Source organism: Sarcophilus harrisii, chromosome 4 (assembly GCF_902635505.1).
Source record: "Sarcophilus harrisii chromosome 4, mSarHar1.11, whole genome shotgun sequence".
NCBI lineage: Eukaryota > Metazoa > Chordata > Mammalia > Dasyuromorphia > Dasyuridae > Sarcophilus > Sarcophilus harrisii.
The window spans coordinates 118,253,238-118,272,262 of record NC_045429.1 but is presented as its reverse complement, the minus strand read 5'-3'; the positions used below and the strand labels follow the sequence as shown (position 1 = coordinate 118,272,262).

General features: G+C 34.8%; 1 protein-coding gene across 4 annotated transcripts in view; it reads left to right on the top strand.

The window, feature by feature from the left end:
- Positions 1 to 19,025, top strand: part of FAM120B (family with sequence similarity 120B) — a 117,737-nt gene that overhangs the window by 32,845 nt on the left and 65,867 nt on the right. For 3 of the 4 annotated variants that reach the window (XM_012549495.3, XM_031937449.1, XM_012549494.3), the window contains exons 4-5: positions 2,160 to 2,261; positions 18,461 to 18,633. In XM_012549495.3, the coding sequence (XP_012404949.1) occupies positions 2,160 to 2,261; positions 18,461 to 18,633 (275 nt within the window). The remainder of the gene's footprint in view (positions 1 to 2,159; positions 2,262 to 18,460; positions 18,634 to 19,025) is intronic. The other variant, XM_031937448.1, reaches the window with a different exon arrangement.

Sequence of the window (19,025 nt, the reverse complement as noted above, 5' to 3'; positions counted from 1 at the left end):
CCAGAAGACGTAACATGCTTTAATGTTATCAAGAGCTGGTTTTCTAGAGGAAGACCTTTATGTTAACCTGCTTTATAGGAAGTATGTGTGAATATAAACAAGAGTTTTATAAGTTGAAAAGTGTTACATGGATTGTTATCTACATCACAGATGGAGGGGAAGGACGAAATCACATCCACATTCATGAAATCACAGAGGTATCCATTAAAAAATTAATTAAGATAATGTAAATATCCTATAATTTTAATTATAAGAATCAAAGAGACATTTATTATAAGCCTTTTAGGTATGAAAACTATCAACAAAAGCTTATTGACTAAAAAAACATAAATTGCTGAAACAAGGTTGACCAAAGCAATTACTGACATTTTGTGCTTTCTTCTTGTTATTTGGTGTCTCAGACTTGTTTCTTCCTTGTCTTTTATATTGTATCTCAATGTTTTTTCAGTGCGAAAACTGGATAAGGTTTTAGTATTTGAAATTTTTAACTTTTAAAATATCCCATAAAATAATAATTTTTAAAAATATCTTAAAATGTGAACAAAATATAACACTTTGGGGTTTTGAGACTTTTCACATTCACAATCCTCATAATTCTGTTGTAAGGCCAATCTTTTTTTTTTTTTTTTTAATAGCCTTTTATTTACAGGTTATATGCATGGGTAACTTTACAGAGTTAACAATTGCCAAACCTCTTGTTCCAATTTTTCACCTCTTACCCCCCACCCCCTCCCCTAGATGGCAGGATGACCAGTAGATGTTAAATACATTAAAATATAAATTAGATACACAATAAGTATACATGACCAAAACATTATTTTGCTGTATAAAAAGAATCAGACTCTGAAATATTGTACAATTAGCTTGTGAAGGAAATCAAAAATGCAGGTGGGCATAAATATAGGGATTGGGAATTCAATGTAATGGTTTTTAGTCATCTCCCAGAGTTCTTTCTCTGGGCGTAGCTGGTTCAGTTCATTACTACTCCATTGGAAATGATTTGGTTGATCTCGTTGCTGAGGATGGCCAGGTCCATCAGAACTGGTCATCATATAGTATTGTTGTTGAAGTATATAATGATCTCCTGGTCCTACTCATTTCACTCAGCATCAGTTCGTGTAAGTCTCTCCAGGCCTTTCTGAAATCATCCTGTTGGTCATTTCTTACAGAACAGTAATATTCCATAATATTCATATACCACAATTTATTCAGCCATTCTCCAACTGATGGACATCCATTCAGTTTCCAGTTTCTAGCCACTACAAAAAGGGCTGCCACAAACATTCGTTCACATACAGGTCCCTTTCCCTTCTTTATAATCTCTTTGGGATATAAGCCCAGTAGTAACACTGCTGGATCAAAAGGGTATGCACAGTTTGATAACTTTTTGAGCATAATTCCAAACTACTCTCCAAAATGGTTGGATTCGTTCACAACTCCACCAACAATGCATCAATGTCCCAGTTTTCCCACATCCCCTCCAACAATCATCATTATTTTTTCCTGTCATCTTAGCCAATCTGACAGGTGTGTAGTGGTATCTGTAAGGCCAATCTTACTGAACCAGTTTTACAAATAAAGAAACTAAGACCGAGAGAAATTTAGTGACTTGCTTTGATGTCCCCTGACTAGTACCTAGTTGAACAAGACTTGAACCTAGATCTTCCTGCTGTGACTTCTAAGTCCAGGACTTGTTAAGTATCACGTTTCTGAAGGCAGAAGACCAATATTCACTTGCTAAAAATATCTTTAAAACACTTAGATATGGGAACCCAAAAAGAATATCAAATAGGAAGAACCTAATTATGGGCAACTACATGGCACAGTGGATAGAGCACCTAGGAGTCAAGAAAAATCACCTTTATGAGTTCAAATCTGATCTCAAACACTTAGTAGCTGTGTGAGCCTGGGCAAGGCACCGTTTGCCTCAGTTACTTATCTGTAAAATGGTACCACTTTAATATCTTTGAAAAGAAAATCCCAAATGGGGTCATAAAAAGTGAGATATGACTAAAGTAAACTCAACAACAGGACCTAATTGTAGTCCTGTTGTAGCTATGAAATCTAGATAGAAAACCTCAAGGGTTTTCATCACACTCCCAACTGTAATGAATGTCAGTACTCATATATATGTTTTGATTCAATTGTTTTTTATTTAGATGCTTGCAGATCCTGTCCCATAATAAAGGAATGGTTTGTGTACTTTGGGAATCAGCTGAAGCAGCCAGAACTGGTACAGCCCATAAAACTAGACATCCCAGGTAGGACCAAAGTAATTTATCATATATTCTGTAGCTCCAAGATGACTACTTCACAAGAAAAAAACCAGATGTTAAAATATAAAATGCCCTTACATTATCACACTTTTAGCCTTTAAATCAGTAAAAAAAAAAAAAAAAAAAAAAAAGTACCTTACCATGTTGAACTGAATTCTTATATTGGGTTGAAAAAATGGGATTAAGAAAAGGAATTTTGAAGGTAGGGAAGAATGGAAAAGATTGGTAGAGTGAATGTCCTATGTGAAGAAGAGAGAGACCACCAGTTTGTCTGCAGAGTATGGGAAGGTATATGAGTAATATCCAGTAAGGCTGGAAAAATGGGTTGGGGCCAGCTTGTGTAGAGCTTCAAAAGTTAAAAATAAGAGTTTGTATTATATTATACTAGGAAAAGGAAGCCTTTGGAGGCAATTAAATAGGGGAGTTATAATGTCAGATCTAGTCAGCTTAAGAAGAATTATTTTGGCATCAGGATCTAGGAAAGACTAGAGTGGGAAAAGGGTAGAGATAGACCAGTCAGGAGGCTGATACAGTAGTCTAGGCAAGAGTTGGTGAGACCCTGAACTAAACTAGTGACCATGTGAGTATAACGAGTAGTCAGATTAGAGAGCTGTTGTAGAAGCAGAAACAGCAAGATTTGTCAGTTGACTTGGTATGTTAGGTGAGGAAGAATGAGGAGTCCAACATAATGCCAGAGTTAAAAAACTGGGAGATTGGAAGAATGATAGTGCTTTTCAGAAAAATGATGAAAGTTGAATGAGAGTAGAGTTTGGGGGGAAAGATAATGAGTTAAGTTTTACACATGTTGAGTTTAAGATATCTTCAGATCATTAGGTGGTATAGGGGGAAAGAGAGAGAGAGAGCACATGAAACTATTATAACATAAATTATAATATAATGCTATACATTTAAATTATATAATAATATTATAACATCAATTATTATGATATATGGTTTGTTGTTCTATATGTGTGGGTGTATCTGTAACTCATCTGCATAGAAATAGTAGTTAAAACTACTGAAACTAATGAGATTCCCAAAAGAGTATAGAGGGAGAAGAATGCCTAAAACAAAACCTTGAAGAACAGCACATTTAGCTGGTATGATCAGGGTGAGGAGCTAACAGATTGATTAAGGAGCAGTCAGTCAGGTAAAGTAAAAACCAGAAGACAAGAGAGAATATTCACAGATTAGTTGAGAAAGATGAGAATTGAGAAGAGATCATCAGATTTGGCCATTAAAAGATTATTGGTAACTTTGGAGAGAGTTGTTTTAATTGAGTGGTGAGGTCAGAAATCTGATTACAAAGAATTGAAGAGTAATGGAGAAGAGAGGACGTAGAAGTAGGGATTGTACCTAATTTTTTTTTTTTTTGAGTAGTTTGAGAAAAGGAAGAAACATTTAGGAGAACAACTTGAAGAGATAGTAGAGCCTAGTGAAAGGTTTTTAGGGAAGAGAGAGATTTGGGCATGTTTGAAGACAGTAGATGAGGAATCAATAAAAAGGGAAAGGGTTGAAGATTTAAAAGAACAGTGATTGTTGAGAATGCAGTCTCCTGGAAAAGATAGATGGAGATGCAATCCCATGTAGATTTGACCTTGGAAGGCAGAAAAGCCACAATTTTTCCTCCAAAGATTTGGGGAAAGGAGTAGAGTGGGAGATTATATCAAAGGGTTTTGAGATGAAGATAATGGGAGAAGAATGACTCCAGTTCTCAGAAAAGTAAAAGGTGAGATCTTTAACTGAAATGGGGAGAAAGAAGATAAATTTATTGGGGAAAACAAAAGATTAAGAAAGGGAATAAAACCTGTTTTTCAGGTTTAATGGAAAGATAAACCATGAAGAAAAGGAAGAATTACTCAACTCTTATTTTCTCTTTTGTATATGTCAAAGAGAACAATCTTTAAATTAAAAAGAACAGAACAAAAAAAAAATGACAACCTGGGAGTTGAAATCCAATTTAAGGATGGAGCTATAAGACAATATCTACATGACCTTAATAGCGCTAAGTGAACCAAATCAAAAAGTATTAAAAGGGGGAAAAAAGCCTGATAGATAACATTATTGATCCAGTCAGGGATCTTTGAAAGCTCATAGAGAACTTGAAGACTGCATTGTCAAAAAAGAACAATGTTGAAATAATCTTCAAAATGGAAGAGAGAATGGAGTCAACAATTTATAAACTAGTAAATTTGACTTTCCTGGCAAAATCATTGAAGATATTATGAAAGGAAAGATTAGTGAACATATAGCCTGGCTTTCTTAGGAACAGGCATGCTAGATTAACCTTTTTTTCCCCGCCTTTTTTTGATAAGATTAAAAGTCTTTTATATGAACATAGAGGGCTGGAGCATAAGAGTGGGGCAGAGTGGCTTGCTGCTGCTGTGATTTTCTCTACCTAGTTTTTAGCACAATATTTTTTCTTTTTTTAATTTTTTTTTTTTTTTGCTGAGGCAGTGACTTGCCCAGGGTCATACAGCTAGGACGTGTTAAGTATCTGAGGCCAGATTTGAACTCAGGTCCTTCCTGACTTCAGGGCTGGTGCTCTATCCACTGCACCACCTAGCTGCCCCCTTTTAGCACAATTTTCAACAAAGTTTCTTTCTTATATTATTCTTGTGGAGAGTATAGAGAAGTGTGCACTAGACTTTAGGACAGGTAGCTTCAGACCTGATCCAAATCCAAATGCTGATCATTAATAGGTCATCCTGGAAAAAAAATTAAATTGTTTTATAGATGTTGTTCTTTTCATTTATATTGTTGTAGGCATTATGTTTATTGTATTCTTAGTTCTGAGTGCTTCATTTTTCCTCAGTGCATGTAAGCCTTTTCTACTTCATTGTATTCATTATATTCATTGCCCAGTAATATTCAACTCTCAGTCAATAAGTATTTATTAAGCACTTACTATATGCCAGTTACTATTCTAGGAATCCAAAGGAAGGCACTCATATTCTAATAGCGGAAACAATAGGAAAAAAATATACTAACAAGATTTATACAGTGTAAATAGAACTTAATTCATTACAGTGATATGCTACAATTTGTTTAGCCATTCTCTAATTGATTGGTCTCTAATTTGTTTCTAGTTCTTTGCAACTAGTATAAATATTTAAGTGTCCGTGAGAACTTTGTTTTTATCATTGACCTCCTTAGAGTATATGCTTCCTAGTGGAATCAGAGTGTGAACATTTTAATTATTTTCTTTGCTTGGCTACAAATGGCTTTCTAGATTAACTGAACTAATTCCTGTCTCTATCAATAGTATATTAGTGTGTCTATTTTTCCATGAACTCTCTAACATTGAATATTCCCATCTTTCCAGCCAATCTTGATTAATTACCTATTGCTTTGTCCTTGTTTTTGAAGACCAATGACATCATGATGATGAACTGGATTTAAGTGAGACAGAATTGCACAAGGTTGTCAGCTTCATTGTCTCTTCTAGAGTTAAAAAAAAAATCCAGTGGCAAGATGGAAGTCATGATGGTGATGGCCCAGATGCAGGGGATGACCTCAGCATCTTCCGAGTCTGGCCAAGCTCCCACAAACACCTGCTTCAGCCTCCTTCATAATTGTTAGAACAAATCTGCCCATTCCACTAGGGAAAGTTTTCACATGCTTGAAGTTATATTCTCCTAACTCACTGAAAGTTTGTGGCCTGTTGATTCCTTAACTTAGCCTGTCAGCCTATGTGGTTGAATGGGGTTTGGCCACAGCACAGGCTGTGACTTCTTGGAGCCACAGATGAAAGTTGAGTTCCAAAGGGATAGCAGAGTTGGATGAACAGCCCTGAAAAGGGCTCAGCAACCCCTCACCGCAGGGCTACCAGTCCTCTTTCAATACCCCAAATATCTACTACTAGATCCAAAAAAAAACTGGGAACACAAAGACCAATGAAGATATCACATGTGAACAGGAAAAATGTATTTATAGGCATCCTGCTAAATTTTGCTCTGGCCAGACCATATCAGAAGTATTGTGCTCAGTTCCAAGCCCTACAATTTTGGAAGGACATTGAAAGCTAGACCATGTCCAGTGGAGGGTGACTGCCATCTGTAAAAAGAACTGGAGATGTATAAGTTGGAAAAGAGCAGATTTTAGAGGAAATGATACCTTTCTTCAAGTCCTTGAAGAACTATCATATAGAAGAAGGATTATATCTCTTTTCCTTTTCCCTAGGCAGTAAGATTTAAGGTTGATATAAAAAAAACTTTCTAGTATCTCAAAAATAGCAGTACTTTCCAGACCACTAATACTGCTTCTAGCTTGGCCCCCCACAGCCATTATTGAGAGATCAAAAGGTCTTTGGGGAGAAGGGCTGCCATCCCCGTCACCAATTACCAACAAGTTGCCACTAAAAGGCAAGTAAGCCAAGAATAATAGGAAGACCACTGGCTCTGCTTCCAATCCAGCCCCTAAAACTTTTATCTAAGAGAACAATAGTTGCAGAGATACAGCCTGTCAACTGCAGCTACCACTACTGAAAGTCTAGAAAACAAAATCTCAACTACCATAATCTTTGGCATTGACAAATGGTTCAATGAATAACAAATATGATTTTATTAATAGAAATTATATGAAAGAAAATATGTAACTATCTGCTTTGCCTCTCTACCCTGAGAACCAAGAAGCTTTTCTGCCTTATGGCTAAAACCTCTGTGAGTATTCTCTCTCCTTATTAGAATGTGAATTCTGGACTCGCTTGGAATTTCTTTTTGTCTCACCTATATTTATTTTAGAACAGTACTTTGCATGTAAGTATATGGTGTTTTGTCATTGAGTCAATTAGTCACGAATAATTGGAGCTATTCAAAAGGAGTATGTTACCCCAGATAGTAGGTTTCCCTTTTCTTAGGAATCTTCAGAAAAAAAGCTGAATGACCACTCAAGATGTTCCAGAGAGGATTCTTGATTAGGTATGTTTAAACTAGACAGTGTCCCTTGTACCTTACAGTCCTAATGTAAGTACTTTATGTGTCACAATGATGCCAGAGAAGTGGCCCAATGTCACATGTATAGTATATGGTAGACCTAAGATTTCTGTCCATATGTCTCTTACCCAGAGCCCCTCCAAAAAGTTCATAGAGTCTCCCAGGCTTGTGTTAACAGCTGATTATTCAGAATTAGAAGAGGAGATAGATATGGATGACAGAACTGGAAAGGATTACTCAATTAACAACCATTTATTAAGCACCTTCTCTGTGTCAAGCACTGTGCTTGACACTAACAGTAAAAAGACAAAAGTAGATAGTTCTTGCCTTTGAAGAACATACAATTTAATAACAGAGATAAAATGCACATTATTATGTACAACATAGATGCAAGACAAAATGACTAATATAGAAATGTTTTACATAATTAAACATGTATAGCATTACTTGGGGGGTAGAGGAGGGAAAGGAAGAAGTAATAGAATTTGGTATTCAACACAAAAAGTTAATATTAAAAGTTGCTTTTACATGGAATTAGTAAAGAAAAAAATATTGTTTAAAACTTTTAAAAATAGATGCAATATATTAGATTTAACATATACTTTTACAATGTTTAACATATATTGGATTACTTTCCATGTAAGGGAGAGGGTGGGAAGAAGGGAGGGAAAAATATGAACACAAGGTTTTTCAAAGGTCATTGTTAAAAAATTATCCATGCATATGTTTTGAAAATAAAAAGTTTTAATAAAAAATCATATATAGGTCAGTAAAAAGAGAGAGTTACTACTTTAAAAAAAATAGATGCAAGATAATTTTGGGAGGAAGCACTATTAGCTTGGAAGACCAAAAAAAGCCTCATGTAAAAGGTGATGATTGAACTGATCCTTGAAAGAAATTGAGCATTTGAGAAGATGGCAATGAGGAATGTGAAGAACAGCCAGTGTGGACATACAGAAAGGATCAAGTGCTAAAGAAGAGGTATGTCACTTTGGCTGAATTTCAGTCCAGCCAACACATATAATGTATGTGAAGGCTGGAATGTTAAGCTAACAGAGGGCATTTCCAGTTTCCAGAGCCAAATCTCCTGACCTTGTTCAAAGGGATATAGGCCTGTCTGACTCTATGAGGAAAATGCCAGTCTGTACACTGGGGAAAACCCTATTTCATCTCAGAGTTTGAAGCCAAGGCCATGCAGGAGACTGAATACATAACATCTCCCAGAAAACTGCCCAAGCACTTGTTTTAAAAGTGTATGGGAAAGAACATTGTGTGTAAAAAAAAAAAAAAAAAAAAGGCAGAAAAAGGACATGGGCCCAGGTTGTGAAGGACTGTAAATGTCAAACAGCATTTTCCGTATTATTTTCTAGTAGTCAGATCTAAAGAGAATCCTATAGGTCGTCTGGACCAATTCCTGTCAGAAGCAGGAGACCTTTTTAAAATATCCCTGCCAAGTGAGACAGCCTATTTTGCTTCTACCCAATTTTGTTATTAGAAAGTTCTTTCATATATTGAACCTAATGCTAACTCATAATTTTCATTCAACACTCTTAGTTCTTTAGAATCAAGTAAAACAAGTATAATCCTGCTTTTGCATAACATTTAGTGCATAAAATATTGAATATTAAAATGTCACTTGCTGTGAAGATTCAGTGAAATCTGCAAAGAATTTTTCTTCCTGGCCAAATAATATTCTCCGCCAGGATTGTGAGTACTTAAAATATGTCTCCTGCAGTCCAGCCTACATCTAACCTTTTTTATTGCATTTATTCTCCTTCACAAAAGAGTCCAGAATAAACTGGCTATTGTGGCCAGCAGAGGACAGGAAACTCCACCTTCCAAAACTGTACATCTGATGTTGTCTTTATGTTAACCAGTTAAACAAACTTTAGAAACAAATGATAAATAAATCAACTATTGCAAACCTATTAGACCTAATTTATATGGGTAGCTCTCACTTTATGCAAATCTGATCTATGAAAATCCAGATTTATATTGATATTCCATATTTATATGCATTAGATTCTTTCATGCAGCGTATGTATAGCATTGCCATAAAACAGTCAGCACTGAATATAAACATAGCCCCATTTGAGAGTATGGCTAAGGGTGATGTGAAGACAAGTTGAGTGTGTTCATACACAGGCCTCTGTCCAACCAAATAACTGCAGTAATTACATATGTTCTGAAGATTCCTTGAAGGACTCCAAATATTGTTGCAAAGCCTATACTAGATTAAAATAAAGGCTTCTCCACAGCATTGAGTATTTTGATAAAATCTGCTATCTCCTCATTGTGGGGGACTATCATTGTGATAGATCAGAATCTTTCCTTGCTTTCTTATACTACATTTTTCATCCTTACCTTTCAGTAAATCTTCCATAAAGGATCTATCGGCTCTGATACTTTGGAGAAACTAAAACTTTGGTTTCATAAATTGTCTTACAGACATATCAGAAATTAGGAGTAGAAAACAAGAAAAAATTCTCCCTTTTCCTCAACTGTAAGAAATAATTCATTTCATGATAAAGTAAGAAATACTGGGGGAAATTTGCCTTAGAGGAAGGAAAAGCAGAATATCGCTAAGGCTAGGCAGAACTTCACTTTGTAGAAAACAGCTAAGAGTTTGAAACTACAGTTTTTACCTTTCTACATATAGATCAGACTTAAAGAAGAGAAGGGCATGCATTTTGGTGTTTGTTTTTAGTGATCTGTTGTCAATCTCTCAGAGAAGAAATATTTTTATAAAATTTTGGCATTCCATAGTTGTATGCGTTAGATTCTCTCATGCCATTCTTTTTTGTTTTTTTCCATTGCATGAGTTTAAGTTACCAAATAAGGACCTTATTTGGAGAGAAGTTGTCTTAAGGAATTTTTTTCCTATTCTGTATTCCATCAGTCAAAGTTAGACCAAACCAAAAAAAGTAGCTATCTTGAAATAAGTTACTTGGAAGTGCAGACATTTCATTTTATTTTTATTACAAGCAGCATTTCTTTTGGGAAAACACACACACACACACACACAAAGATTGTAGAAAAGATTTATATATTTATTTTCCATCTTTTTATCCTTTGAAAAAGTATACTAAGAAACCAATTCAATTTAGCAAGCATTTATTAAATGACTTTTGTGTGCAAACCACTGTGGTTGGCACTAGGAATACAAAAAAAAAAAAAAGAAAGAAAGAAAAAAGAAAACAAAAATGCAATCCCAACCTGCTCTCAAGGAGCTTGCATTTTACTGGGGGAATATACTGGATAAAATGTGTTCATTCAAAGGGAGAGAGAGAGAGACCACTTTCAATTAGGTAGATCAGAAAAAGTTTCTTACAGGATTTGAGATGAGCTGAGTCCTGAAGAAAGCTAGAGATAAGAGAGGAGGCTGTCCCTCAGTGTACTGGAAATATGCTATTAAAAGGAATTTCAAAGGATAAGGGATAGCAAGATGGTGCATTGAATAAGTAGTGGTGGTACAAAGTGGTGCAGGCCAGGAATCAAGAGTAGCTGAGTTCAAATGTGCCTCAGACACTAGCTACCTGTGACTCTGGGCAAGTTACTTAACACCGATTACCACTTCTATATACATGTAAGCTAAGTTTGGGGAATAGCAATTAGAACAGTCTGGCTGCATTGTAGATAGCATGAAGAAAAATAATATGCAGTAAAACTGGAAATATAGACTGGTGAAAGACTTTAAAAGCTAAACCAAGTACTTTCTATTTTATCTTTAGAACATAGGAAACTTCTGGAGCAGGAAGATGACATTGTCAGTCAGACCTTTTTTTAGAAAAGATTTTTTTTTAGAAAGATTATTTTGGTATCTGTGTGGAAGATGAAAGGGAAAAGGGGGCTGGAAAAGAGAAAAAGGTTGGAAAGGAGAGAGAGGCTGGAGGCCAGGAGGCCAATTGGGAGGCTGTTGCAATAATCCAGGCAAAAAGTTAGAAGAGCTTGAATTGAACTGCAAATGGAGAAAAAGTCAGATACAAAATCTCTTGTGGAGGAAAAATCAACAAGAATTGACAACTTTTTAATGTGGAAGATGAAGAAGATTGGAGGATGGCTCCTAGGTTATAAAGCTGAATGTCTGAAAACATAGTAGTACCCTTAACACACAAAGGGAAATTTAGAAGAGGAATGGTTTTAGAAGTGAAAAAAAAAATAAATTCTGTTTTAGACATGATGACTTGGAGAAGCCTACAGGAACAGACTTTTAAAATGACCATTAGGTAATTCCAAAGTGCTGAAAAGAGACTAGATTTTAATCCATGGGAATTGATGAGAGTACCGAAAGAGAATAGAAAAGGGCTTAGGACAAAGCCCTAGACTGAGACAAAGGACTCAAGGAACATCAGAAGAGGCGGGTCATCCAAAACCTGTGAAGAGGATAGTGTCTATCTGGCAAGAGTGGTCAACCACTATATGGTTACACCTTACATCAATTGTGAATTAAAGAAAATCAGTAATTATTCATCCCTTTCCCAATCAATATTAATACATGAAAGTGTGGTTTAACTGAAATGTCATTAAGTATTAAACTTGTATATTGTTTGTTTCATACAGTAAAACATTGAAATTGAGACAAATGATTGTTTTCCATTGCTGATCTGATTTTCCAGGCAACCCAAATAGCTATTTTAGGATAATGAAGAGCCTTCAGTACTACTGATACACATTTTGCATATAGAATTCAGGGGTTGTACAAAACATCTTCTAGTTTAATTTCTTATTTTCAAACATACCAAATACACTGCATGTTTTCTGAGTAAGTTATTTCAAAGAGATAGAATAAATCAATGTATTCACAGATTGCAAAAATAAATGGTTTAGAATTAAACACCTTATTCATTAATGGTAAGTTTTGGGATTTTTCTTTTTCCTTTCTTCAGGGAAGTGGGTCTTTGATCAGCATGATCTTTTGAGTGCATTGTCTCCTACTGAGGAATTTAACACAGTGGCCAAAAACCTCCACTAAAAAAAGGAGAAGGGAGCCTTCTTTCCTCTGATAGAATATTAATTTAAATAGGATTTAGTGCTTCCTTTCTAAATCACCCAAATAGAAAATATAGCTGCTTTTGAACAAAATTAAACTGGGAAAGAACTCATATTGACCAATGAGCACAAAAAGTAAATTGTTTCTCATTATTAACATATTTTATTCAAATATGAATACATGCACATGTAATCACATGTTTATATGTGTGTAAATTAATTACATATGCATATTTTAATTAATATCTACTTATTTCATTATTTTTATTTATCATGAAAAATTATCTTTCTTATAAAAAGAGGATAGAGTATGTGACTAGCCTCATTTGTCCAAATATAATTCTCAGACTACTCATGTATGCACTGAACATTTTTTCATACATATACCTATTTCCCCCCCTCCTTCAGCTCCTCCAAAATAAAAAACATCAAATGTAGCTGTAACTTATGCAGATTCCTCAAGAACTTATACCATCCCCACCAAAAAAGGGAAGAAGTTTAGCAGAATGAATACACTTAAAATAACTATTATTGCCTCCATAATTTAAAGATTAGTTCTCAAAGATGTGTATATATATATATATATATATATATATATATATATATATATATATATGTTTGATATTGTTATCTTCTGACAGGAAAAGATAGTGACAAATGTTGGAGGGGATGTGGGAAAACTGGGACACTGATGCATTGTTGGTGGAGTTGTGAACAGATCCAACCATTCTGGAGAACAGTTTGGAACTATGTTCAAAAAGTTACCAAACTCTGCATACCCTTTGATCCAGCTGTAGTAGAAACTACTGGGATTATATCCCAAAGAGATCTTAAAGGAGGGAAAGGGACCCACATGTGCAAAAATATTTGTGGCAGCCCTCTTTTTAGTGGCAAAAAGCTGGAAACTGAGTGGATGCTCATCAGTTGGAGAATGGCTGAATAAGTTATGGTATATGAATGTTATGGAATATTATTGAAACAACAAGCAGGATGATTTCAGAGAGGCTTGGAGAGACCTACATGAACTGATGCTAAGCGAAAAGCAGAACCAGGAGATCATTGTACATGGCAACAACAAGACTATACGACAATCAATTCTGATGGTCGTGACTCTGTTCAGCAATGACATGATTCAAACCAGTTCCACTTGTGCAGTGATGAAGAGACCTATCTATACCCAGAGAGAGTACTATGGGAACAGTATGGAATACAATGTAGCATTCTCACCCTTTCTGTTGTTGTTTGCATTTTGTTTTCTTTCTCAGTTTTTCTTTTTCTTCCTTCTTGATCTGATTTTTCTTGTGCAACAAGAGAAGTGTATAAATATGTATACATATATTGGATTTAACATGTATTTCAACATATTTAACATGTTTAAGACTACCTGCCAGCTAGGGGAGTAGGTGGGGGGAAGGAAGGGAAAATTTGGAACAAAAAGTTTTGCAAGGGTCAATGTTGGAAAAATTGCCCATGCATATGCTTTGTAAATAAAAAGCTTTAATAAAAAAAAAAAAAAAACTTTACCAGAAAAAAAGATATTATCTTCTTTTCCTCAGTTTTTTGAAAAAGATATAAACTTTATATGCAATTTCAGTTTTAAGAAACTAGGAAACATAATTCTGCAACCCTTTTAGTGCTCAGAATTCTTCTAAGGAAACAATAATTGAACTTATATGTTTCCTGGTGACTTAAAAACATTTTGACTTAAGAGGCTTATAGGTTTACACAGCATTGCTAAAAATGCTTAGGGTTTTTTCTTTGTGTATTTTTACAAAATGACAAATTGATGGCAAATAAAATATGTCCCTACTATAATAGGGATTTCAACAGATATTTCAACCCACTCTCATATAATACTATTAAAGGTTTTCACTTTGACACCTAAAGTATGGCCCAAGTATGAGGCTGATAGATGGCACAGATAGAAAGTGGATAGGTTTTTGGACTTGACATCAGGAAGACCTGCGTTTGAATACTGTCTGAGGCATGTATTAGTTGTGTGACCCTGGACAAGTCACTTAATCTCTGGCTTACTCAATTTCTTCATCTATAAAGTGCAGGAGTTGACTATGACATCTTCATTTCCTTCCAGTTCTAAGTCTATTTATTCTATGTAAGAATGCTCTATGTAAGAAATCTTTAAAGTTTTTAAATGTGAATGCAGGGTTTTAATCATTAAATACTTCTTTTATGTTCGGTTAAATTAGATTGAGTGAATTCAAGATAATATGATTTCTTTGTCATTAAAATGACCTTACATCATATCTAAAAAAGAAAAACAAGAGCTTAAAATCTCCATAATTCTATTTTCTTCAATAACTTTAAATAGAAATCCTGCTAAATCTTCTTGCTTTACAGAGCACAGCACAAGGTTTTAGGTTTTGCCTGACATGATTTTTTTAAACCACATATTCTGTGAATTTCAAATGCAGTATATATTCTAAGCAGTGTAATAATGTAGTTTCACAAGCATGAAATTATACAGCACATCCGTGTAAATGCAGAATTTAATGATATTGAGATGTTAATGCATTCTGCCCAGTTTATATCTGAATGAATTATTTGCTTATTATAAATAAAGCTATTGGGGCTTAACCAGCCACAGTAAAGATTTACTATGCATGGGAGCATTTGGGATTTGTTTTGTTTTGTTTTGCTTGGGCCAAGAATTCTGAATCCATAGAGAATACTAAATAAATATTAATTTAAATTGAATTTATGAATTAAATCCTTTCATAAATAAATTTAAGGAATAAGATCTTTTCATGTTTATTTAGAAGTATCACCTCTCACATCCTGAGAGAGGCCTAAACTAGTCAATTATGTGGTTTTCTCACCCTAGGAATATGCAAGGAGAATATCCATAAGATAACTCTTAAACCCAGCTATTAAAACATTTATTTCCATAAAAAAGCACACAGAAATGGCATGGCATAGAGTCTTGGTGTGTCTTTCTTCAGTTGACTTGTGTTTATAGCTGTAAAAACACAAACGGGACAGTTGCTTTGTTACTAATGAGGCACATCCAGCCACCCTCCACCCAGGGGTTGTGTCCTTCCATGCTGCTCTAGAGACAATTCAAAACTGTCAATCATAGAAATTACCTCTTTTGCCCCGCCCTTCCGCTTGCTGCTCGGCAGTACTTTGTGTTTGGGGTGGGGGGAAGAAGGGGGAGACCAATTCTATGCTTTATCTAATCAGAGAGAAACAATTTGTTGCTAAATTATATCATTTGGGTTTTAAGTTCATGTATTTTTGTGGAGTACTAGAGAGTGACCTAAAGACCAAGTTGCTTCTTTAGGCCTTTGTTATTAGTACCATCTCCACTTTTCAGATATCTTCTATGTAATCAGAGCAAGTAGAGGGGCCAACTTTGATTTTACTGGAGGAAGTTGTTTCTTTTCTCACAACTCATGTATCCTGGGGCTTTCTGCCACACCAAATTCTTAAGTTCTAGCTTTCCTTCTTTGTGCAGATTTTCCTTAATGTATCAGTCAAGTTCAACAATTTCTAGCAGAATGCTTATTTTAGATTGGTATTATTTACCAATTTATCGATTATTTACTAATAATTCTCATAGGTCTGGTGGTCTTTGTGCTTCACATTTTATCACTCCAGATTAAAAATTAACTTTGCCCTATCTTCAGATAGCCCCAAAGAAAATCATTTATCCTTCTATTGAAGATGGTGGAAACTGTTAATGTTGAGAAAGGAAAAATTGTGGAGGCAATTGGATGGCTCTGTGGATAGAGCTCTGGTCCTGAAGTCGAGGAAGCCTTAAGTCTCAGCCTTAGAAACTTATTTAGTGTGTGACATTGGGCAAATCATATAACCTCTGCTTGCCTTAATCCCCTAGAGAAGAAATGGGTTAGCCTTAATTTCTTTTTGAGAGTGACACCATTGTTTTATACCATTCAGAAAGAAAGACTGATGGAGTGTGGGGCAAGCTCCATACCTTGCTTTCTGTTTTAGATGGTATAGTAGTTTGTGAGAGATGGCTGAGGAGTGAAGATGATGCCACAATTTTTTTTTAATGAGTCAATTTAAATGGAAAATGAGCAAACTCATTATCTGACTTTATATAAAGCAAAACTACTTGATTAATTGAACTTTAATCAGTATCTGAAAACCTTATAGTAACAAATTTCTTCCTAATGTGCTGAAGTTTCTTGCTTCTTACATCTAAAAATGATTTATCTTTACTCCAAATATTAATGATCTAGTTTTCTTTTCATGGAAATAAAGGATAGTCCCTAGTCTGCCCCCCATGAGCACCTTTGCAAAGATTATCATCTATTGTTACATAGTCTTTACTCATTTTTAAAAGACCGTAGAGGTCCTAGACCTGAGCCTAACCCCCTCATTTTGCAAACGCGGAAGCTAAGACCCACAAACATTTAATGACCTGCTCAGTTACCCAAGTAAAAGTACCAAGATTAGGATTTGAACCTAAAAAACAGTTGGTTGATTTGTTGTTTTAATTACAAATCTAGCATCCTTTAAATTATGGTACCTAACATACTTTTTTAAGATTTGGATTTTCTTTGGTTTTGTTAGCTTTAAGGAAAGGGAAATTATTATTCTCCACACTTTTAGAATAAAATCCTTTCATTGCTCGTTCATCCTTACCTCATAATGGGAATTGGTTCTTAAATGACTTGCTTAATATGTTTAAAGTAATTGAAAAAGTGGAGCATCTATAATTTCTTTTCTGTGATATTTAACTGCTAGATCATATTACTACAAAATCACATTCTTTGTACCATTGTAATTTCTTCCATTTTTGTCTTTAATTTTTTAAGAAAAAAAAGAGAAAATACACCTCTTTTTTGGGTTGCAGAATAAATAATGAAAAAAACTACCTGGTACAAAAAATACTTCTGACTTTTCAAAATTGCAGATGGCTTGGGGGAATGAGGTATAATTCATATTTGTTGTCAGTAAATGTCCTTCTGAGAAAATATCAAAGTAAAATTTGTAGATGTTAAAGGGGAAAAGTAGAATTCTCTTTTTTAGATTGATTTAACTCTGATACCATTTGGTTAGTGGACTTTGTTTGCTTAGTAAACATGTGTAACATCTAGATCTCAGCATTACAGCACTTTAACTATTTATTATAGCCAAGTGTTTCTAACTGAAGACTGCAGCTGCTTCTAATAAAGGGAGATGTGTTATCAATTACAGCTTAATCTGCCTGATCTTAAAACTGGCACCTTTCTGTTTGCTCAACAAGCAAAAGCAAGATGGCTCTAATATGGCAGCAGTACTGAGGCTATTCTATTTTTGTCAGCATCTCCATTTGGAATTCTTAAACATAACTGAGTATGGTATGTTCATGGCACTTAATGATGTTTGTAGTGGTTTCTGTAAGCATTTTATTTCACTCTTTGATTTCTACATAATGTGTGATATAAATGTCTGATATTTTGACTCCTTTGCCTATTTTAGATGACTCATTCTATGTACAAGTGGATTACTAAAAATTTCATATTAAAGATAACTGGTTTTGTGATGGTTTAGAGTTTTAGAGGCACAGGAGAGAAAAGTTAGAATTAACAAGGCAAACTTCCAAAAATCATCTCCTTATTTCCAAAATCAGGTGATCTATATAACTCTAGTTCATTTGACTTCTATACTCATCACATCTTGGATTGGAGATTCATTCTGAAAGTCCCTGAAAGCAGTATGCCATAATACCTTGCTTTGGCGACAAGAAGATGTGAATTCAAGTCCTGCCATTGGCACGATTACACATGGGCAAGTGGCTTAATATGGGGGAGTGGGAAGAGAGGGGGGAGACAGATCTGCAATTATGAAGTAAGTTTCCCACGCTAGGAGCCACATACACCACTCCAGATTCCCAATCCCAATTCCCTACCTTCAGCAAAAAAGATGGGGGAAAGCATTATGGAGACTCCAAATGTTATTAAATATAATAAATTTGCCTATTTTACCTATTTACCTATTACCTATTTAATAAATTTACCTATTTAGGAATTATAAGAAATAAATATTCTTCAGGAGTAAATCATTCTATTAAAAAATATAATCATGTTCAGTGAAATACTTATAAATAGAACATATTTAAATCCTGAAAAAAAGGTTTTTAAAATATTCATTCATGTTCTAATTTTTCCAAGTTTTAAAGCATTAAGTGAATCCTGAATAAGAATTTTTTTTCCTTTCATTGTATTTCTGAAAGAGGTACACTTTAATATGCCTGTTCTGAGAAGAATGGTAAATGGACTTGTTTTCAAATAGGTGGAACACCTAGTTTGAGAACATTGTGGCTGAGCAAAGAGGCAGAGGTACAAGCCCAACGTTTTAACACCTTCCTGGCCTGTTTTCACCTTTGGAATGAAAGAGAAGAACTTCAGGTTCTCGAAAATTCTCTTACAGCCCTGTGCTGTCTCTTGATCTACCTCCTTTGTCAGGTAATACCTAATATTGCATTGAGAACTAATGCTAGTAGGTGCTTTGGGGCCTTATTCTTATGGAATATTGCATTGTGGAATGTTGCTATTTTTACTGACTAGTTGATTTCTTTCTAGATCTTTAGCATTAGTATATGTCCATAAACCAGACTCTAGGGAAATCATCCAGGTTGTAATTTTAATAAAATTTCCACTCATGCTCTTTATGCATCTTAACAATGAAAATATTTAAGCATATGCTGGCTTCTCTCTTGATTCCAGCATCTCAGCTGTTTTTTGTTTTTGTTTTGTTTTTATTTTTAAAGCAAGTTTTTGTGTCTCTCACTTGTCATAACAACAACAAAAACCCCAACCAAGTATCAGCTCTTCTGGTTCATTGAGACATTTTCATC